The 23,555-nt window shown below is 46.6% G+C and overlaps 1 protein-coding gene across 4 annotated transcripts in view; it reads left to right on the forward strand.

Moving 5' to 3' along the window:
* Homer2 (homer scaffold protein 2) overlaps positions 1-23,256 on the forward strand; it is a 128,233-nt gene extending 104,977 nt beyond the window's left edge. For 3 of the 4 annotated variants that reach the window (XM_040729327.1, XM_040729335.1, XM_040729347.1), the window contains 6 exons: positions 10,432-10,524; positions 14,848-14,987; positions 18,653-18,809; positions 20,652-20,762; positions 21,584-21,664; positions 22,062-23,256. In XM_040729327.1, the coding sequence (XP_040585261.1) occupies positions 10,432-10,524; positions 14,848-14,987; positions 18,653-18,809; positions 20,652-20,762; positions 21,584-21,664; positions 22,062-22,250 (771 nt within the window). In that variant the 3' untranslated portion in view covers positions 22,251-23,256. The remainder of the gene's footprint in view (positions 1-10,431; positions 10,525-14,847; positions 14,988-18,652; positions 18,810-20,651; positions 20,763-21,583; positions 21,665-22,061) is intronic. The other variant, XM_005077833.4, reaches the window with a different exon arrangement.
* The last annotated feature ends 299 nt before the right edge of the window (positions 23,257-23,555 follow it).

Consider the following 23,555-nt stretch of genomic DNA (forward strand, 5'->3'; position numbering starts at 1 on the left):
AGATTTTATAGGTTGGCCTCACTTCCTGTCCACTCCTGGTGTGGCCAGCACTTTCCTCCCACTGCAATGCCTTCCCAGCCAAGATGACCCACGTCCCCTTTTAAGCTATGGCCCCTTCCTCTCTTCTGTCATTTCTTGAAGGGTGTTTGTTCACAGCAATGAAAAGAGTAACTAAGTTACTTGACACTGACTATTGGGATGGGAATCTCCTCTGCCCCATCCCACTCTGCTGGACTTGGGACTGTGACTCTGGAAGGTGGGATACCCCAGTAGGGACAAGCACAATGCCAGCAGAGCTCTGCTTGATGAAGCGTCCCAGGAACCCGAGACTCCTGGCCACCAGATTCCTGCTTCTCTGCATTTGAGAAGCTGTTGTCTCCACAGACTCCTGAGGTCTGCAGCAGCGTCAGGCGGTACATAAGGTGTAAGGGGCTGGGCTGGCCAGAGCATGGCCGTTTCCAAAATACGATCCCTAGTGAAGTAGCGGCCCGGTGTGGCCAGCTTCTCCAAGGAGTGAGCTGTTCACTGTGCTGCATGATGCTCATTACTGCATCCATTAATAGCTGGACACTCTGTGAGGTCAGAGGTCAGGGTGACTATGGATAGCAGGGATGTGTCTTGAGTAGGCCATGTGGCACCTTTTCCCCATAGGTCTTTTGATTCTGAGGAGGTTGTACCTGGGCACCCACAGAGTCCTTGCTGCCGCATGGCTCGAAAGATGGTCTTCTGAAGAGTGAGGGTTCCATGGAATATGACTGTTTGTAGGCTCTGGTTACACTTGAGTCCAGTAGCATTGCTAGTCCCAAGTCTGTCCCAAGTTAGTGACAAAATCATCCAACTCCATTTCTTCCCTTCCCGTACACCTCTGGCCTTGACCGTTTTCCAGTGTCCAGTGCCGATCTGAAGGCAGGCCACTTTCCTAGTGTACTTGGCTGGTATGGTGGTCCAAGGCATGCCCCCAGGGGAGTCACATTGCCATTCCCGCAGTAGGAAGCAGCAGTCACAGCTCCAGCACGGCCCTTCCATGTGTGCTGCAGAGGGAAGCTGCAGGCGCCTCACCGAGTCTGCTAGAAGCCAGCTTTTGGATGGCTTTGCAGGGCATGCTGGGATTTCTGGATTTTATTTTGTGACTGTAGAAGGATTTTAACCCCAAAAGTCAAATGATCAGATTTGCATTTCAGATATTCTTGAAGTGAGTCAGATTCATTTCAGGGGAGAACTGATGAAGATTTGAGTAAGAGATGGAGGACTTTAAAGAATTTTTTAAAATCGGAAGAACTTGGTCAGACAGGAGGGAGGCCAAGACTCTGGGATGATGATGGGTGGAAGATGGCACCATCGTCTTCTAAAACGGGGAGTGGAACAGGTGATGCTGACTGAGAGTGAGTGACCAGGACCTCTGTGTGAAGGGGAGCAGGGCTTCGTGTGTTTCCACCGCACAGAGCTGCCTGGTGGGGAGAGGAGATGCTGGGGATCCCCTCATCTTACCCAGCACTCACCCCCACAGCTTCCTCGTACCTTCAGGGAAGCATCAGCACTATCTGGGCCCATCTCAGAGCGTGCCTCTGCTTCTGACTGAGGCCAGAAGATCCTGGAGCTCAGGGTAGTCTGAGAGAACCACTCCCCCTTCCTGGTCCAGTGTCTTTCATTCTGTAGAGAACCCAGGTAGTGAGGACAGATAGAAGGGAAACACCAGTGGAAAAGGATCAAAAGGAAAACTCCAAATAAAAAGTAGGACAGAGTGTGAAAGTTCGGTTCTTCCTGCCTTGGAGAACCGAAGAGACCTTGACTGAACTACTTGCAGGACGAGTAGAATGTCCTATTATTAAGGAGGAGTGTCCCGGCTTCCTGGATCACTTGGTCTCTGGCAGCACTGGTGTCTCTGCTGTGACTGTGACCTGCCATCATCGCAGAGACTTCTGAAACAAGCTCTCAAATATTCCCTTTGTCCAGAATATTTCAAATCAGCTTTTCCTTTCTCTTTGAAGGGGATGGTTAACCACGCACTGATAAATTGCCATGAAGAGAGAGAGGCTAGCAGCCTGAACAATTGGCAATTACATCGCACAGAGGGAACCTGGGCCTGAGGGGTTCCTGAGGCTTGCATTCTGGAGCACAGCTGTGACTGAATATTCCTGACTTCTCAGCCCAGCCACCCACAGACCTACAGGGGATCAGTAATCAGATGTTGTGGGCTGGACAAAGAAACACCAGTGTGGACATTTTTCTCTTAAGAGTGCTTTATATGAACTTTTCTCTCCAAACCCCAGAAAGAAAATAGATCCCTGTCCTTAGCTCTCATGTAGAAGACCTGCCCGCCAGCCCACAGCCCAGGAAGTCCCGCACAGAACCTTTCTGCTCTTTAGACAGGCCTTCCAAAAATAATAAACTGTGTATCCCTGGAATGGAACTGAGATCCGTGTGTCCCCTGGAGAAGACACGATAATTCATTCAGCCTACTGAGGAATGTGGGAATGGGGTGTGCCTTCTCTGCTAAGATGAGGACATGGAAAGAGACAAAAGTAGAAGCAGGTAGAAGAGTGAGTCGGTCATTCACATTTAGTCTTTCTGTCCTCTGGCCTCACATGCCCACCATTCCGGGCTTGCTTCCTTCCTTCTCACTCTTGCAGACAGAGGAAGCATGTTCTTTCATTAGGGTGAACTGCCCAGAATAGAATCTTCACTGCTGAATGGTGGATGCATCTCAACTCACACGCCTGTGTGGCATTCTCTTTCAGCTTCAATACTTTAATTGGGGAGTGCTAACTATCTTAATTGTCATTGACACAATGGAGAATCACCTGAGAAGGATCTCACTGAGGGCTTGTATATGTTGGGTTGGCCTGTGGGCATGTCTGTAGGGGACTGTCTTTAATTAAGTAGTTGATGTGGGAAGACCCAGTCCACTGTGGGCAGCACCATTCCCTAGGCAGCAGGTCCTACACAGTGTAAGAGTGGGGGAAATTGAGCTGAGCACAAGCAAGTGAGCATTCACATCTCTCTGCTGTTGTCTGTGGATAGATCCAGGAATTTCAAGCTCCCAATGCTGTGACTTCCCCACAGTGATAGAATATAACATGAAATTGTGAGCTAGAATAAACCTATTCTCTCATAAATTACTTTTTTTTTTGTTTTTATGAGACAGGGTTTCTCTGTATTGTTTTGGAGGCTATCGGTCCAGCCCAGCCTTAAACTCACAGAGATCACCTGCCTCTGCCTCCCGAGTGCTGGGATTAAAGGAGTGTGCCACCACCGCCCTGCCCTTAATTTGCTTTTTGTCAGAGTATTTTAACCTCAGCAACAAAAAGAAAACTAGCACAATAAGATGTCTCCGTTGTTACAGGCGTCAGTCTAATGACCCCTGGGACCCACGTAGTGAAAGAAGAGAAATAACTCCAGAAAGCTGTCCTCTGACCTCCACATGCTTGTCATGGTATATGTGTACACACAATAAACGTGATAAAAATTTTAAATAAAATTAATCTATAACCCACACTCATATCTGCTGGCATTCCCATTAATTTAGTATAGTCGTAAGGGCATTCATTACCCAGCCTCCTGTCTCCCAATTGTCTGACTTAAAGGCCAATTTTATATCTTAGGGCTGTCAGACATTCTTCTAATATGTTTTAGTTAGAGTACTTCAAGTAACAGAAAAAAATAATCACAGTGCTTAAACTTATAAGATTAGCCTTATTATGTAAAGTCCCGAGGCAGGCTGTTGCTGGCACTGTTGTAGAATGGGTGTGGGTTCATGTGGGTCCGTGGAATGAAGGCAGAGGCGCTCTAGGGATGATTTTAGCCTTTCCAGCTACAGGGGGAACTCAGCCTCTTGCAGACTAAGAGGATCTCCCTTCGCCCAGGGCTTTTTTATTGTTATCCAATGTAAACCTTTAGCAAGTTCATTTCCATATCCCAAAACATCATATCTGAGTGTCTCAAAGGGGCAGTGTAAAACACAAGGAATACCACTGGTGTGCCGGGGAGTTTCCCCAACCAAGTTTGCATAGTCTTTGAACCCCTAGGAATCTCTCAGGTAAGACTTCAAACAGGAACAGGAGACAGGGTAGCATTTCACAAAAGGCAGATCAAAGCCAGGTGTAAACAGTCTGGAGTCAAACTATATGCAGGAATCTGTAGGGCCTCTTTCTGCATGGCATTTGAGTAAGAATGGTCCCCATAGGCTCATATTTAAATGCTTAGTCATCAGAGAGTGGCACTGTTTGAGAAGGATTAGGAGGTGTGGCCTTATTGGAGGAAGTAGTCACTGGGGGTGGGCTTTGAGGTTTCACACTCACACCAGGCCCAGCGTATCTTGCTCACTTTCTGTCTATGGATGAGGATAGAGCTCCCAGCTACTGCTCCAGAACCATGCATGCTGTCATGCCCACCACTGTGATGAAAATGTACTAACCCTCTGAAACTGTAAGCAAGTCCCCAATTAAACGCTTTCTTCCATGAATGACCTTGGTCATGGTGCTTCCTCCAGGGACAGAACAGTGACTGAGACACCCTGGTTCCATATGTTGGGTCTGAGTTTGCTGCCTTTTATTTTGTTTGTTTTACCTTTTGTCAGTCTTCTCAAGCTATTCTCATCACGTAAGCATTCAAAGAAAAAGCAGAAGGGAGGTGAGGGTGGTACCCAGCACTTTCCTGAGACACACGGGGACAGGCATCATCTTTGGCTCTTCAGCAGCCTGAGTCCTCAGCCCACCACACCAAAATAGAATGAATAATAAAGTAGGTTGCCGTAACCAACCTAGACCATTCCCATTCTTTTTCACTGTCCCAGAGAACTGGGAGATTCTGCTAAGCTAATAGCAAGAAGTAAAATACTCAGTTTTAGTAGGCAAGCAGTAGGATTCAGGACTTCCAGGACAATCCCACCCCAAAGCAGGGACACATAAGATCAAGTGGTAATAGTCTCATTTTTCACAAACGATAATTTTGATTAAAATTATTGCAACTTTAGAAAATGACCTCAGAGCCAGGCAGTGCACACCTTTAATTCCAGCACTTGGGAGGCAGAGGCAGGCGGATCTCTGTGAGTTTAAGGCCAGCCTGGTCTACATAGCGAGTTCCAAGACAGCTTCCAAAACAATACAGAGAAACCCTGTCTTGAAAAAACAAAAACAAAAGAGGAAAATGACCTCAGAATTTTAAAAAGCAAACCATGTATTTGACAGTATATTTCAGAAAACTCTGTTTTGGATAGCCTTTGATCCATGAGTTTCACTGTAGGAAGCTGTAAGGGAATATTGATAGCAAGATGCAGCTACTACAGGGATTTTCTTGCAATATCAGAAAAAGAAAGAGACAAACTAGAAAATCCAACATAAGGAAACTGATTAACTGGACGTGGTGTTGTATGTCTTTAGTCCCAGCACTTGGGAGGGAGAGGCATGCAGATTTCTGTGAATTCCAGGCCAGCCTGGTCTACATAATGAGACCTTGTATTAAAAAAAAAAAAGGACATTGATTAAATATAGGGTGTCCTTCAGGATAATATTGGCTTTTTAAAAAATGTTTATTTTTATTTTATGCACTTTGGTGTTTGGTATACATGGATGTCTTCATGAGTGGGTTGGAGTCCCTGGAACTGGAGTTACAGACAGTTGTGAGCTGCCATGTGGGTGCTGGGAATTGAACCCCAGGTCCTCTGGAAAAACAACCAGTGCTCTTAATCACTGAGCCATCTCTCCAGCCCCCAGGATAATATTGTGCAGCAATTAAGATAATTTAGCAGAAGATTGTATAAATGCTTGGAAGTATTAATTTTAAAAGTAGTTATAAATGAGATACACAATATCATTTCACTTTTACAAGATGTGATAAAGACGTATGTGCATATACAAAGTCTGATGAGACCATAGGTTCTAAAGACATCTTTTAGGGCTTCCGAGACGGCTTAGCAGGTGTAAGGCTCTTGCCACATAGCCTAAGTTCGATCCCTGAGACCCACATAAAAGTGGAAGGAGAGAACCGATTCCCAGGCCATCCTCTGCCCGCCGCATGCACACAGACACAATAATGATAAAAAAATTAACAGTATTTTTCCAAGCTTGCAAGTGCATGTTCTTTTTAATATAATAAAGGAGATATATTAGAACGCTTTAGACCCGGAGGCGCTTTCCACCGGAAGATCACTTTCTGGGGACTTGCGTGCCTGGCTCTGCTCTCCGGTAGTGGGAGGCTGTGAAAGGGTGGTTCTCCCACATCCCAGGCCCGTGGGTCGCTCCCAGGGTTTCATTATTGTTGATAATGTTAGGATTATGATCTTTATATTGAAGGCCCCTTTCTTCATATTCTCAATTATTTTCTCTGCAGTTCCCCAGAAGTGATATCACTGCGTCAGTAGGTATGAATATTTTTTTGTCACTCACAATATGTGCTTCCAAATTGCTTCTCAGTGGGGCTGTACCAAAACATGCTACCAGAAAGATCTTGCCAGCACCGGGGTTTAGGATTGTATTTAGTGTGTGCTAATTGTACAGGCACGGAACGGCACCTCATTATTTTGCTTCGGATTTCCAGCCAGGCGGAACAGTCCCCTGTTTCTATCGATTGCTTATTTGCTGCGTTTCCACTCGTGGGTCTCGTGCCCATCTATTGACATTTTCATCTTTTCTTTTTGTCTCGTACAGGCTCTGTTAAAAAATAGTGGTCTTTTTTGAGTGTGTTGTCCTATTGTGCTGAGGGCGTCTTCCCTGCCTCTTGTTTCCCTTCTGAGTTAGGGGTTGTGGTTGTTGCTGTTGTTTGGTTTTGTTGTTGGTTTTTATGTCTTCATTCTAAGGCTTTATATAGTCACCCCTGCCACGTCTGTGATTTTCTTTCATGGCCTCCAAGTTTAGAAAATTACTCTTCTGTCCCTCAAGCAGCACTCTGATAAATGTACCCGGCCTGACTTTCTTAAGGTTGGTCTTTGTCATAGCTGCCTCCTAACTCACTGGGGCCCTCAGCTACCTTCATCACAGGCGAATAAGCTCCCCCGGGATTTGCTGATCCCCTCCTCCCAGAAGCTCATTTTTGTTCAGGCAATAGGGCCCAGTTCTCAAGGCTCACTCTCTCTTCCCTGTATCAACTGAGATAGGATGTCATACTATAGTCCAGGCTGGCTTAGATCTCATTGTGTAGCCAAGGCTGGCTGGCTGTAAACTCTGGGTAATCCTCCTGCCTCAGCTTCTCAAGTGTTGAGATTATAGGCATGAAACACCATGCTCAGTTTATAGTATATTTTAAGTGAGCATTTCTTTAAAATGTATCTGATAGGGGTTCTTTTGTTTATAAATAGTACTTTTAAGATTTATTCATTTTTATTTATTTCTTATAATAATTTTTATTTAACTTTTTATACCTGCTTCTCCCAGTTCCCTCTCCCTCCCCCTCCCCCAGCCCCCCAGTCCCCCAACCCCCAACCCTACTCCATCCCCCCTCTGCTTCCCAGGGAGGGTAAGGCCTTCCATAAGGGATTTTCAGAGTCTGTCATATCATCCCAGGCAAGGCCTAGGTCCTCCCCCATTTGTCCAGACTGAGAGAGCATCCCTCCATGTGGAATGGGCTCCCAGAGTCCATTTGTATGCCAGGAATAAATACTGATCTACTCTCCAAGGTCCCATAGATTGCTGAGGCCTCCTCTCTGACACCCAGATTCAGGGGGTGAGTGTTTGGATCGGTCCCATGCTGGCCTCTCAGTCATCAGTCTTGGGTCCATGTGTTCCCCCTTGTTTAAGTCAGCTGCCTCTGTAGGTTTTGACAGCGGGGTCTTGATTCCTTTGCTCATCACTCCTCTTTGCAACTGAGTTCCAGGAGTTCAGTTCACTGTTTAGCTGTGGGTGACTGCCTCTGCTTCCATCAGCCACTGGATGAGTGTTCTAGGATGGCATATAAGGTAGTCATCAATCTCATTATCAGGGGTATTCATTTTTACTTTATGTGTTTTGCACATCTGCATGCAGTACCTGGAGAGGCCAGGAGAGGGCATCGGAACCCGCCAAAACTGACACTAGAAATGATTGTGAGCTGCCATGCGGGTGCTGAAACCAAACCCCTGCCCTCTGCAAACTCACCAAGAGCTCTCAACAGCTAAGCCATCTCTCTAGCCCCATCCTCCTCTTTTATTAGTTTAAAACTTTTTTGTCCTCTGAAAATTCCTTTTTAGTTTGTGTCTGAATATAAGTAAAATACTTTACAAACTTGAAGCTCATTTGTGGAGAGGGACCAAGGAAGACTTGTTTCTTTTCTCAGTAGACAGGAGCTCATCCATTCAGGAATAAACACACATGTGTCTGGGACAGGATGGGGGGAGGGGGTAGCAGTTTACCAGAAGAGAAAGCAGGGACCCTCCTCATCAGGAGTTCCCCCAAAGAGGGCATTTTCCATCCCTCATTTCCAATGAGTCTTGTGCGTTTTAAGCAGCAGATAAAGTGATTTTCTTTTGACAGCTCTGGAGTGGTCCGTCTGAATCCCCTGTGTCTGTAGCTGGTTGATAGGTCTGCAGGGGGCGCATGCTGGACCAGGAAGAATGTGCTTTCCTGCTTACCCCTGTTGGGGCGGGGCTCTGGGCTTGCCCTGCTGTCTGACAGGGCTCCCAGTGCTGCTCAGAGAAGGGAGCTTGGGCTCACCCCAAATGAGCACTCGGAAAAAACCCCAAAGGTGTCAGGGTCTAGCAGCCGGCTGGCTTTTCTTGTTCCTCGGTGTTGTCATTGTGCCCTCCCCTGATTTATAACACCAGCACCATCTATCAAGCCATTCTCTGCACTGACAACAAACTGCTGTGTGAACTCAGTCCCCTTGCTAGTCAGTGACTGTGAGGGTTTTTATGTAGCACGAATAGTAATAATAATAATCATAATAAAAAGCTCAGAGACAGAAATGGGGCTGAAGACCAGAAAAGCAACCCAGCTGCTTTGCTTTTCTGTTCCTTTCTAGTGCTGGGATTCAAGGCGAACACCACCACTGCCCGGCCTCTATGACTGTGGCTAATTTTGCACCCTGATCTTCAGGCAAGCTTTATTAGGCCATAAACTATATATCACCACATTTTTTTAAAAAAAAAGATCCTTTAAATTGTGTGTATGTGCTCATCTGAGGGTGGTTTGTGCACTGAGTAGAGTCACAGAGACCCCAGAAGAGTGCATTGGGTTCCCTAGAGCTGGAGCTACAGGGGGTTGTGGGCCACCTGACATCTGTGCTGGGAACCAAACCCAGGTCCTAAGAGCAGTGTTCTCTTAACTGCTGAGCCATCTCCACAGTCCTGACTTTGGGATTTTTTTTAATTATGGAGATATTAAAACATTTTTTAAAAATAGTGGACATAGACTAATAAATACTGTGTACATCACACAGATTTCAGTTTTTATTGTATTGGTTCCTTTTCTTGGTGCTATGATAAAAGCAACATAAACAAGGGTTTTGGCTCATCCTTTAAGGGTAGGGTCCATCAGAGTAAGGAAGACAGGAAGTTCCTGTCTGGCCCCATTGCATCCATAGACAGGAAGTGGCTGGCTGGTCCTGTTGAGTCTGTAGACAGAAAGCAGAAAGATGAATAACAGTGTTCTGCACCCACCCTGTCTGTGTAGTCTCATATCCTATAGGATGGGATCTACATTCAGGGTATAGGATGGGATCTACATTCAGCCTATAGGATGGGATCTACATTCAGGGCATATCTTCCCACCTCAGTTAAACCTCTTTGGAAACATGCTCATGGCATACAAAGAAGTTGTGTCTCCTAGGTGGTTACATATCGACTCAAGCCAGCAGTGAAGATTAACCATCACATTAGCCTTTTGTCACATTTTATCCTTCTTGCTGAAGCATTTGAAAGCAAATTATGTGATAATTAGACATCTAATCATAGACTGTGTATTGCATTTTTCTATTTTGTACCTCACACTACCCCCCAGTGTTTTAAGTTTGTTTTGCAGTTGCTGCCGCTTGTTGGGGTCTAATTGTTTATATCAGGCTGCCTTGGGCCTCTTTATGTGGCATAAGTTGACTTTAAACTTTTAATTCTGTCACCTTGGCCTCCCAAATTCTGGGGTTACAGATATGCACCACCAAACCCAGCCTCGCTTTCCCTTCGCATGGAGTTTGGATTTTCCTGTGGGTTCCATCCGTGAGAGAGAGCTATATTTCTGTGTCACCTTTGCATTAGGTACTGTTAACCAAAGGGTTTCAGATTTGTGCTTCCTCTTAGTTACTGCAAATAGCTAGAGCATCAGTAACTTTGAAGCTGCTTCCAGTCTGACCTTGGCCAGTAGTGTTTGTTGGAAAAAGGGATTTCTTATCTTTGTTTTCTTTTAAAGACAGATGAAGATTTTCTGCCATTTGTGCAGAATTTATGGGCTTAAAATGGATACAGAATAATAAAGGTGACTACAGCATATGGCCAGGAGTAAGATTAAAGTAATAACTGTTCTGCATGTTCAGTTTGCAGAGAAATTCCAGGAGGTAAAGGAAGCTGCCAGACTAGCCAGAGACAAGTCCCAGGAGAAAACCGAGACCTCAAGTAATCATTCCCAAGTAAGTAATTTGTCCCTGAAATAAACGTGTGTGATCAGTAATTGTGATTCCTTATTCCTTGTCACTCTTGGCAAGAAATAGGTAATTTTAGCAGCAGGGCATTCCAAAGGCATTTTTTTCAACTATTAGTCTGCTCTCGGTGAGATGAAGTGACATGTTTTTATGAGACTTTGGAATTTCTCAGATGTAGCACTGTATTCTTGGCAGAAAACTGTTGATACAATCAATAGTCCCCAGGCTATGAAGAGGTTGTGCAGTGACTGTGTTTAAAGGTCAGGGTGTAGCAGGCTTTGTGCCAGTATTGCCAGAGAGGGTGGGGCTTGGTTAGTGCCCAGTGTCTATATTAGGCCCATCATGCTAGGTTGGGGGCAGTGCTGTGCTTTCTTGGAGTCTAGCAACCGTGAGGATGGTGTACCTGGTGGGTAGTGTTTGCTGACTGTTGGGAAGTCCATTGGTAGGATGCTCTTCCCTGCCGCAGGTACCTCCTGCTCACTAGGGGGATGCTTAACAGACAGGTGGGAGGTGCTATTCCTCTAGCTCTAAGTCCAAAGAGACCCGGCTTTGCCAGGATTTGTGTAGTCTGTCCGCTTAAAAGTGTGCTAATAATGGCTGTAAAGGACCCATTTAACCTGAGATCTAAAAAACGCTACCTGGTGTCTTTGTTTGTGAGAGAAGGCTTGACCATCTTATGGGTAGGGACAGGGAAAGGGAGTCTCCAGGAGCAGACATGGAATTTGGAATAAGCAAGACAGTTGAGCCAGACAACCTGGGTATCTTACCTGCCTTCACCCTTCTGCTTCGGGTATGGAGATAAAGTCTGGAGATGCCTCGAGAGCGGGAATGCCTGTTATTTGTCATCCCCTTGGTTAACTAGGTGGTCAGTAGACATCGGAGTTGCTGTATGACTCCTGATGGGAGTTGACATGAGGATGGTGTAAGAGCGTACTGCAGGATGTGTCTCAAGAGGCTGCTAGAACGGCTTGGCCTGGGTAGCTACAGTGCAAAAGAGAAAGGGCTGGCTGGAGGAGACAGCTCCAAGAAAGAACCAGAAGGCCAGGACCTGAAATAGTCATGTTCAACACTGACCATAAGCCAAAGAGAATAGCCAAAGCCTAGGAAGTAAGGAAAAGAGGTCGAGCGAGAGCCGTGTCCAGGAGAACCCTCACAATCACTCGGGGTGAGAGGCTGCCGGAGTCCTGGCTCTGCCTGCAGACTCGGTGGCTGGGATGATCCACACAGACAGGTCCTGGGCTCACCATAGAAAAGACACTCCAGGTGAGTTATGGGACTGAATATTTGCCAGGCTTCAGGTGGGCAGGAACTTCTCGGGACCTTTCTAAAAAGTCCTTAATCCAAGTGACAGCTTGATTTAGTGACGTTATTACTGAGTAGTCACCTAGGGTAAGTTCTTGAAATGGTAATGTGGGTAGAAACTATAGACATGTTCTCTTTGGTTTATATATATATTTAATGGTGTATACGTGTATCTGTATGTCACGTGCTGGGGTTGGCCAAGGAGACCAGTAGCATGAGGTCCACTGGAGCTGGGGTTGCAGGCTGTTGTAAATCAGGTGATACTCATGCTGGTGAGTGACCTGGGGTCCTCTAGAAGAGTAATGTGCACTCTAGACCACGGAGCCTCTCTCCAGCCCCCACGCCCCATGGGCGTACTTAAAGCTACAGAAATGGTTCCTGGAGGAGAGAGTTCTAACACACTGTCTTTTTCTGAATACCATATTTTATAGTGATGCCTTTAGATTTAAATGTCTGAATCTATCTAAAAGAGTTTGCTTTACGACTGTCTTTTTGGATAAACATACCTAATAAGATATTAAGTAGAAATGAGCTTTTGTGTCTTAAGCCTTAGTTTTTATTCATCCTCACTGATACTGCGTTGTCAGATTTTCTTTTTCTCAACAATCAGCTCCTTATTTTCCTGAGCCTTTTCCATGGATGAACACACTCACCAAGTTTTTCAAATAGTTGAAAATTGTTACACTGCTACATTACAAAAGCACAGGTTCCCTGTGTGTGAGGCTATCAGAGAAATACAACATAGCATACTATCAAGAAAGGAAGAAAGCCCACCCACTCTTTGGCGAGGCTCAGTATTAGAATTCTTGCTCAACAAGCACAAGACCCTAAGTTCAAACCCCACCATTGGAAGACAAGCATAGGCCGTGCCACTGAAAGATAGGTTGGCGGTAGTAGTGGAAAGTATGTATTTTTATTTTTATGGTACTAGTACATTTTTTTGTATTATTCCTTTTAATCTTTTAAGAAAATACTTTGTAAGTCATGATCATTTCCTCCTGGTCTTCGGTATTCACTTTCAAATCTGTTTCAATGACCAAGGAACACTCCAGTTTGTATCATGACTTATTCCCACCCCTCACTAAGAAAGTGTGCTAAATCGATAGATGAAAAGTCTATCTCCATTGTTTTTTTCCATTTCTAGAGACGTTAAATGTTTTCATGCTTATTGGTTTTATGCATTTCTTCTTTTGTCAATAGCTTTTCTGTCCTTTTTTAAAGAGTTAAGGTATTTATATATTGTTTCCTAAGGGCTTTACATATTTTAATATACTATTAAATATGCAATACAATATTTTTATTAATTCTTTGAGAATTTCATACAATGTATTTTCATTATAATCATCCCCAACTCCCCCCATGTCCACCCCCATCCAACTTTTGTCCATCCTCCCTCTCTCTCTCTCTCTCTCTCTCTCTCTCTCTCTCTCTCTCTCTCTCTCTCTCTCTCTCTCTAACCCACCAAGTCCAATTTGTGCTGCCCTTATACTTTTGGGTGTGAGACTGTCCATGGAGTATGGCTGACCTGCCAGGGACCACACCCTTAAAGAAAACTGATTCTCCTCCATTCTCTGTCAGTAGCTCCTCAGTGAGGGCTGCGGGCTCTTGCACTCCACCCTCCTTCGTCAGACAGCCACAGCTGCTGGCTTTACACACTTTCTTATATGTGTGAAAATTTGGGATGTATACTGTATAATGAACCTCCATGACCAGATGTTTCATTATGGCCCCTACTTCTGCTCCCTGTCCCATGCTTTAAAGGAAATCTGAATATATATAAAAATATTTCAGAGCCAGGTAGTGGTGGTGTATGCCTTTAATCCCAATCACAGATCTCTGTGAGTTAAGACCAGCCTGGTCTACAAGAGCTAGTTCCAGGACAGCCTCCAAAGCTACACAGGGAAACCCTGTCTCAAAAAACAAAACAAAACAAAAATTCAGTATATAACTAAAAATTGAGGACTTTTGGGCCATCAAGATGGCTCGGCAGGTAAGAGTACTTGCTATACTAGCCTGATGAACTGAAATGACATCAGTTAGGTCCAAGGGAGCTGCAGCTGAAGAGAATGGATTCGAGAAAGTTGTTCTCTGACCTCCACATACATATCTACACATGCATGCACGTGTGTGTGCACGCACACACGCATACACATAAATAAAATCTTAATTTTAATTAAAAAAATGACCCAAGGGATTTTCAACATGGAAAAGATCCTTAAATTTCACTTTTAATACCTGCCCTGCTGCATATGTTTTTCCTGGGGGCTTTGTTTGCATTTTAATTTTGTTTATGATGCCTATTTTGTAATGCAGAAATTTAAGTTAGTCAAATTTATACATTATTCTCTTCCCACTGCCTTTATTTGCCTTTGTGCCTATTGGAAGTTAAATAAGATCTAAGATCTTATTCAAGAACAGATGAGATTTTTCCTCCTGGTGGTTTGGTTTATTACAAAAAACAAAAACAAAAAACACTTCAGGATATTCATAAGAATGCTAAGCAGTATTGAAGCCAGCAAACGCTGTATCCGGTTCCTCTGTTTTTAATAAATATGTTGATCTAACGCTCCATAGCTGGGATCTGTGCGTCATCTGCTTCTGATACTGTTGCTGTACCCTGACAGATTCACTGTATCTCAGGCTCTGTTGTTTATAGCAATCCCTCTGACAATTGTAACTTCTGTCCAGGGTTTCTAAGGAGACCAATGGTCAAGTTTGGCAGGGATTGAAACAGAAAATAAGGACATGAAGTTTGAATTTAAAAGCTCCAAGTGGTGGCCCCAGGTATTATCAGTAAATGGCAGACTTTATGAACTCCGTTTGGCATGTCTGGGGCCTTTAGGCCCTGGGATTGTTTGTCTTGGTCAGCCTTTTGCTGATTAGTCTACACCGCATTCTGGCTCAGTGAGTCGGTCTGTCCAGACTCATAAACACATTTTCTCATTATGCCTGATTTGCTGCCAGGGTGAGGACAAGTAGTAACATGTGAAGATAATTCACTTTGGCCAGGAATCTGGGTGTGAAACCCCATCTTCCACTCAGGCATCCAGCGTCAACGGGACAGATGATGAGAAGGCCTCCCACGCGAGCCCAGCCGACACGCACCTCAAGTCTGAGAACGACAAACTAAAGATCGCTCTGACACAGAGGTGAGGCTGCTTCCAAACCCACACCCTCTGTCCTGTACGCTCTGCTTTTCTGGCTGGGCAGGGTCTCGGGAACGGGAAGAGAAGTCTGTCCTGCTTGGAACATCACACTTTACCTCCTGGTCGCCTGGAGGAGACCTTTGGCGCCACCATCTGTCAGGCCAACCACTGTGAGTGTGTGTGAGTGTGTTAGTGTGAGTGTGTGTGGGTGGGCGTGTCAGTGTGTGTGAGTGTGTTAGTGTGAGGTAGTGTGTGGGTGGGCGTGTCAGTGTGTGTGAGTGTGTTAGTGTGAGTGTGTGTGGGTGGGCGTGTCAGTGTGTGTGAGTGTGTTAGTGTGAGGTAGTGTGTGGGTGGGCGTGTCAGTGTGTGTGAGTGTGTTAGTGTGAGTGTGTGTGGGTGGGCGTGTCAGTGTGTGTGAGTGTGTTAGTGTGAGGTAGTGTGTGGGTGGGCGTGTCAGTGTGTGTGAGTGTGTTAGTGTGAGTGTGTGGGGGTGGGCGTGAGTCTGTGGGTTTTTTTTTGAAGAGGAACATTTATCATTTATTCATCTACGAGAAGAAAGAGTTAAACACCCAAGAGAAGTATATAAAACCCTAAGAAATGTCAGCTCTCTTTGAAGAGCCCACGCCCGCTCTCTGAAGTGTGTGCCCTGTACCCTTCTCTTAACCACCGTGCTTCAGATCCGTGTTAAAAATGCCCTTCAATGAGCTCCAATTCTGCTTTAAAAAAACTAAAGCCATGACAAATAATATGAAATCACACACAAAATCAAAAATATTCCTATGCATAAAAAAGGTAGGATAGCATTTGAAAAAGAGGTTTCCTGTATAAAGTTAACTAGACACATAAAGCACGTGGGTATAAAGTTGGTGAGAAATGTCCAGGAGGACATGAAGCAAATGGTTTTTGTTGTTGTTTTGAAATAGGATCCTAGCCTGAGTGAGCCCCGAGCTCACCCTGTAGCTGAGGGTAATCTTGAACTCCTGGTCCTCCTGCCTCAGCTTCCCCGGTGCTAGGATCATAAACACGCGTCACTTTAAAGTGATTTTTGAGGGCCACAAATGGATAATTTTGTGGAGACTGGAGAGAGATGGCCCAACAGTTAAGAATGCTTGCTCCTCTTGCAAGGAACACGAGTTCCATTGCCAAAACACACGCTGTTTGGCTCATAATTGCCGTAACTCCAGCCGCAGGGGACCCAGCTCTTCATTTGGCCTCTGAGCCCCTGCATACATGTAGCACACACACAAATAAAAACACAAATCTTTAAAAAGTGTTTATAGTTAGCATATAGTTCTACATATTTATTGCATACAGCATGGCATCAAGCGAATATATTATGTGATGATCAAATCAGAGTCAACAATCCTTCAAACACAGATGGCCTCCAGTCGTGATGTAGTGAGAAGCCGGGGTAGTTCGTGGGTATTGGGTTCTTCTAAGTGGTTCTGTACATTAAACATGATCCCCGTACGGATCAAGAAGACTTGAATTTTAAATGGCAACACAAGCTATCCTTGTGGATCTGGGTCTTCAGGACTAGCTTGGCTCCTTCAGAATTACCCTGCTCACTGGCTGAGGGCTTTGGCCAGATGCCCTCGGTCTCCTCCTTGTGGCTAAGAAGGTTGCCTACTCTCACCAGACTCCTCATGTGGGAGCCATGCCACCTTCAGGCCTGTCCTGTCTAAATCCCCCCACTGTGGAGGAAACTAGAGGCAGTTAGTAAAGTGACTCTGCCCGAGGTCACATGACTGAAGCAAGCCTTTGTGCCTCCCAGTACTGCCTGGCTTTCACTTACCTCTGCTTCCAGCCGCAGCCCCAGCTGGAGCCCCCAAAAGGGCTGCCATTCATTGCCCGGGCTCAGCATCCTGGCTGCCACTTGGAACTTAGCTCCTGTGAGCTGACCTAGAAATCGCAGAAAGCATACGAGGCTTTTAGAGCCCACCTTCTGCGTCTGGATGCTGGCTCTCTTTAGATGCTTCAAAGACAAAACCTGCCAGTCCCCTTTCTTACCTATTTTTGGTTATTTAAGGCACAGTGGGATACCCAGATGAAAATATTCCAACTCCCCAAAATAACTGTTTTCCATTCCAAGTTCAGTGAAAAGCAAGTTAGAGGAATAGCCATGAAGCCCTTCCCCTAAATCAGCTTAATTCTCTGTCGTCGCCTCTGAAATTCATCAAAGACATTCCACTGGCTTTCTTATTCAGTGTGGCATTTCAAACCAGAAGCATGCATTTCCCAATCACATCATAGATTCATGAGGCAGTATATAGAAAGATAACATTGTTCAGGTAACTGTATATACTTAAAATTTTTTCTTTTAGTCATTAGAAAATGGGCCCCCCTCAGCTGGGTAGAAATGTTCTTTGTGCGTGTGTACATGTTTCTGTGTGTGTGGGTGTGCGTGCTCTTGAATGAATTTCGCATGTGCGCGTGTTCTGTGTGGGTACATATGTGAAGGCCGGGAGACAGACACAGACACCAAATTACTGTTTGTCTGAGGAGAGCGAGGCTGAGCTGCTGTGCGAGTCTGTGTGTATGGGATGTGTGCATGCGTGTGGGTGGCACGCACCTACATTTACACACAGAAACCAGAGGGGACGTCGGCCTCTTCCCCTGTCACTTTTCACTTTTTTTTTTTTTGAGTCAAAGTTTCTTGCTGGCATCTGAAGTTTAGCATTCGACTGGTTTCTGCAGTCTGTCTCTCAAAGCTGGGATTATAGGCACACGTAGCTGTCTGTGCCCAGCTTTCACATGGGTGCTGGGGATTTAAACTCCAGTCCTCTTGCTCTCACAGCAATCACTTTTATCTAGTGAGCCACATTTTAGCTCCGTTTCTGTTGTTCTGTTTTGTTTTAGACAGGGTCTCTCTGTGGCTCTGGCTGTCCTGGAACTCACTCTGTAAACCAGGCTGGCCTCAAATTTATAGAGCTCCAGCTGTGTCTGCCTCTCCAGTGCTGGGATTAAAGGTGTGTGTCACTGTGCCTAGATCCCGTTTTGTTTTGTTTTGGCTTGGTTTGTTTTCTGTTTATTTTTATTTTGTTTTTTTTTTGAGATGGGGTCTCTCACTGCGCCTAAAGCTCCAATCATCTAGACTGTACAGCCAACAAGTCGCAGAGATCCTCCTGCCTCTGCCTCCCACCCCAGGGATTACAAACATGAGTACTGCCTCTGGCTTTTACATCCATGCTATAAATCAAACCCAGGTCCTCCTGTGGCAAGCCCCTTGCAGGTTGAGCTGTCACTCAGCTGTCAACAGAACTTTCTAGGGGTTTGTCCTGGCTGCTCCCTCACCTCAGGTCACCCTCGGTGCTGCAAGTGTCTGGACTCTAAGTCACAGAAATGAAAGGGGACAAAAGGGAGTGCTGACCGAGGGCACCTGCTTCCTGTTTCTTGGGAGGGGCTTCTCTGAGCACAGAGGTCTGTGTGCTAAGGAACAGAGCTATCCCGGGCCCACTTCAAGGCTGCTTTTTAAGGAGGTGACTGGGTAAGGTGACATGTTCACACTAGGGAGAGACTCCGGTCCCTCTTGGCACTTGGGGATGACTGACAGGCAAGAGTTTGAGCTTCCCTCGGGGTGAGCTGAGGAGAGACGGAGTTCCCATTCCCCAGCAGATGGAGGTGCGGTGTGAGGGGCACCCCTCCTAACCTCTGTGTCACCCCTACAGTGCCGCCAATGTGAAGAAGTGGGAGATTGAACTGCAGACCCTCCGGGAGAGCAATGCCCGGCTGACCACAGCCCTGCAGGAGTCGGTGGCCAGTGTGGAGCAATGGAAGAAGCAGTTCTCCATCTGCCGAGATGAGAATGACCGGCTGCGCAGCAAGGTGGGCTCCAGCAGGCGGCAGGACAGCGGGCCCGGCCAGCTGGAGTGGGCAGCAGGAGTTTTCCTCCTTAGCCTCCTCTCCCTCTGCCCTCACCCCGCGGCCAGGAGAAAGACATTTTTATCTCCTCCTTTCCCCGGTAGGAGATCATTGAATTCCTGTTGCTAAGGAAGAGATAAGCGAACCAGAGCCCCCTCTCAGGGATCCCCCCCACATTCCTCCCAGGCTGGTGTTTGCTCTGGGTGAGCTTCCTTTAGCATCTCTGTGGCTTGGGCTCTCCAGTGGAGGAAAGGGAACCTGAGGATACGTGAGAAAACTGATCGGGAATGCTGAAGGGGTCTATTTCCACAAAAACCCTGCTCCCATCCCAATCATTATTTCTAGAAATGTGAATTTGAGAGCAAAAAGAGGAGTATATGTTTGAAAAGGAGAACGGTGAGCGCCAACTGACTTACTTTCTGTGGTAACCTGTAACCACCCCTGGAGTCACTCTTACCTGTTGATCTGCGGTGTTGATGTGGTTGTCTGGGGTGGCTCAGATGGCCCTGGAGAGCTTCTCAGGTTTTAGACGGTTTAACGTGAGAGTTCACGGGGCTTTAGAGACTGCTCCGCAAGTGCAAGGTGTCAGGGACCTGACCCTTGACCGCGTGCTTCCCTTGCTGACTGTCCTGGGAGAGCCGCTGTGGGGGAGCCCCACCTCGCCACCTTCCTTGAGTGCTATTGCCCGAAGAGCCGCCTCGTGTCATTTTCATTTCAGTCCCCGTGATGAGCATGCTGACAGCCAGGGCACCGGGCCAGTTGCTGACTTCGCGTGTTCCTGTCTGAGCCCTGGCTGATCTGCCTGCCCGAGGGATCGATTGCTCCTCCTTTTCAAGCAAAGAGCTGATTCTCTTACTCTATCTGAGTGCAATAGCCAAGGGCAGCACTGAGGCATGGGGTGATGTCACCTGGAGCCCGGGAGGGCACGGGCCTCCCTGGGACGAGCTCTCTGAGTGCTTGGTTCCCAGGCTGCAGATAGGAGTTGGGATCATCAGTGTCAGTGGGGCAAAGGGTACAGGTCTGGAGGGTCGGTGCAGCCACCACTGAGAAGAGGCCTCATGTCACAGACTGGCATTGTCCGAGTGTGGTGACGCAGCGTGTCTGCTTTGGGTTGTATTATTGGCTCCATCCCTCATCCACTCTGCTCACACATTTTGGTTTCCAAGAAATGCTGAGCAACTGATGACAGAGTCAGTATATGAGGGCTCTGTACTCCCACTCTGCCTGGCTAGCCCTTTTGCAGGGTCAGGCCCAGGAAAAGATGCAACCCTGGGGTTTACTACTCAGTCTTGAAGACAATACCCCTGTCCACTGCTCCCCAGCCAGGACCCTTCTATGTGTATCAGCGGGTGGGGTCATCTTGATACGTAGTGGTTGAGACGTCTTCAATTTCCTGTCCAGTAGCATTGCTAAATCCTACTCAGCCATCTTAAACCCTTGTGATAAAACCGAGGAATTCAGAACAAGATTAAAATGATGTCAAAGCCATTCTTGGGGAAAGCAGATCAATTCCGGGGACACCTGGCCTGTGACAGATACAATCCTGAATCTACTCCCATGTGGCCATAGGAGAAATCCAGAATCCCAGCACATAGGCCGGGTTTCATGACTTACTGGTCCCACTGGGCTTAAGTGACAGATCTCAGGCGAGCTGGGGCAGACAGCACAGGGGAGCTGCTGTTTGTGGGCCATATAGAAGTGGGGTAGTTTATGGCTCGTTTGAAATGAAAGCGTAAGAGAAGTTGTAGCAAGCTCGTGTTTAATGACTAAGCTGGCGTCCTCACCTGAATTGTCGTGTTCTCTAAGATTGAGCAGCTGGAAGAGCAGTGCAGCGAGATAAACAGGGAGAAGGAGAAGAACACTCAGCTCCAGAGCAGGATTGAGGAGCTGGAGTCAGAGCTCCGAGAAAAGGAGACGGTGAGTGGAGAGCTCCGAGCGGGGCCGGGGGACCCTGGCCTTGCATGGTGACCTCTGTGATCTCTGCATCGTGGTTTAGCGTCTCCAGAGCCAAAGCCTCACGCTCCCCTTTCAGTATTGTATCTATGACACTCTAGAGTGAATTGAGGGTGGCGGATGTAACTCAGAAGGTAGAGTGCTTGCCTAGCATTCACGAAGCCTTGGGGTTTGATCCCCAGTACCATGGAAACCCACTATGGTGGCACCCCTGTGATCCCAGAGTCCCGGTCTAGCAGCAGGAGGATCAGGAGTTCAAAGGCCATCTTCATCAAGGCCAGCCTGGCACACATAAGATGTTATCTGGGAAGGAAAAAAGGGGTGAGGGTGGAGATTTACCAAAATCCCTGGACGTTCTGAAAGGTCACCCTCCAGCAGAAGAGGCGCTCTTTTGTCAGGCACTCATGCAACCGGAATTTCCATTCTCACGGTTGTCTGTATCCTGGGAGGCAGAAAGCTAAGCACACAACACTGGGTGTGGGCAAGTTCACAAAACTTCCCTAGGCTTTGGTTTTCCCCACTACAAAACAGCAATTTATAGTGTGTACAGATTTCATACAGTGATGCATCTAATATACTACACCCTCAGCATCGTCTGACGGGCATCCCTCTATTGTTATTCACGTGAGCAAGACAGGCTCCGAAAACAGTGCTCACTAGTATACACACAACTCAGCAGTTTACAAGAGTATGTTTTTAATCATGCGGCCGTGTGTGTGCGTGCGTGCGTGTGTGTGTGTGTGTGTGTGTGTGTGTGTTTTTTAAAATTTTCTGTCTCCCCCCAGGAGTTGAAAGATCTCCGGAAACAAAGTGAGATCATACCTCAGCTCATGTCCGAGTGTGAATATGTCTCTGAGAAATTAGAGGTAAGGGGATGCGAGTTGGTCCCGAGGTAATTGACACGTCCTTAATTTCTCCACTTTCCCTCAGTTTTACATCTAGGTAGTTTCCACTCACAAAGTGCTAGCGGTTATGTGTCACCAGCTCCCCGGGGCTGCCTCTATGGTGGTGGGATTTTTTGGTTTCCCTACTTACACAAAGGGTCTGTGCACAACCAGAGTGTGGGAGACTGTTTCCCCGCCCACAGAAAATTACACAGGACCGCAGCTGATTAGGAAAGGGGCACATGGATGTGCAGGGTCAGGGACAAGTTCACCTTGACCTCTCCAGCTGTGACTTTGGGTACTGACCTTAGACGGGCCTCTTCCCTAGCATCAACTTGCTGGTTTTTCTACGCATGCCTTCTCCCTTTTGTCTTGTCAGGCTGCAGAAAGAGACAATCAAAACTTGGAAGACAAAGTGCGGTCTCTAAAGACAGACATCGAGGAGAGTAAATACCGACAGCGCCACCTGAAGGGGGAGTTGAAGAGCTTCCTGGAGGTGCTGGACGGAAAGATCGATGACCTCCATGACTTCCGGCGAGGACTCTCCAAGTTAGGCACAGACAACTAGGCCAGGCGAAGGGAGCCTAGGTCATGAGTTGCGAGTGTGTGCGTGAGATGAAGTAGGCGTAGGACATTCTCCATTTGTGTTGCTTCTGTAAATGCAGGTGCATTCTGTCTGTCTCCAGACCAGTTGTGCCGTCCTCTCCTCCAGAATAGAAAATCTCGCTTCTCTGGCCTTGTGAGGTTGTGGACTACTGGGAGCATCTGACTCAGGAATCCAGAACTTGGTCTACCTTAGCCGTTTACGCAGTCAGGGCAGGGATGTTTATATCTTTTCTAAGGGCTGTTGCAACCCTGTGAACTGGGGGCGGGGAAGTATTTTCTAATCCAAGCATCAGTATCCTTTACAGCAGGCCACTGGGCGCCTTCTATTGAGTAGCATTCAGGTGTGCGACTCTCCGGCAGATTCCAGGCCATGGGCCACATGGTGGGAGCATCTTTTCCCAATATGCATTGTGATGCTTTAGCAGATGTTATCTGACCGTTTGACGTTGTGATACAACACCATCATCCACACGGTTCACACTCAAGGATGACATACATAATTGACTTACCCAAAAAGAAATAATTGTCAAAAAAAGACTTACAGTGTTCTAAGTAAGTATTTTGTGTTGGAGCACATTTATAGTAATCCTTGGCTGCCTGTGGCCCTCAGGCTGTAGGTCAGACATACCTACTTGAAAAGAACCATGTAGTGGAGACTTATCCAGAGGGGAAAAAAAGCCCAGGTGTTTTGGGGTGTGCATACAGACAGGAAATCACTTGTACCCACTGTGCCCCATCCTCCCCTGATTTGTATGGTTGCAACAATGTTCCTTTTCTTTCTTTCTTCCTTTTTTCTTTTCTTCTTCTTCTTCTTTTTATTGTAGTTGTTGGTTGGTTGGTTGGTTGGTTTTTGTTTTGTTTTGATTTCAGCACATATGCTTTCGCTGTGGGAACAGATGCAGGAGGGAGCCTAGCACAGTGCTGGGTATACAATAGGTGCTTAATAAACATTTGTTAAATTAAACATATGAACAGAATTTAGTGTTTTAATGAAATCTCACAGCAGAGTTCAAAGCCCTATTGAATCTTTTTGTCCTGAAGTGGAGATCAGAAATGAATGCGGCTTACTGCAGTCAAGCCCAGGCTTGGCTGGAAGGCAGGGACTGTGGCAGTGGGAGCATCCTGGGCGACTCTGAGACCCTCCTGCAGGGAGCCCAGCCCTAATCCTCCTAGAGGTCATTGCTTCTGCAACTGCCTTCTCTTCTAGGCAGAGGGCCGGTAGACTGAGGCTTCTAGGATATTGGGAGAGCCTGCTGTGGTAGCTTGG

This window comes from Mesocricetus auratus, unplaced genomic scaffold, assembly GCF_017639785.1.
Source record: "Mesocricetus auratus isolate SY011 unplaced genomic scaffold, BCM_Maur_2.0 Super-Scaffold_4256, whole genome shotgun sequence".
NCBI classification, from domain to species: Eukaryota; Metazoa; Chordata; class Mammalia; order Rodentia; family Cricetidae; genus Mesocricetus; species Mesocricetus auratus.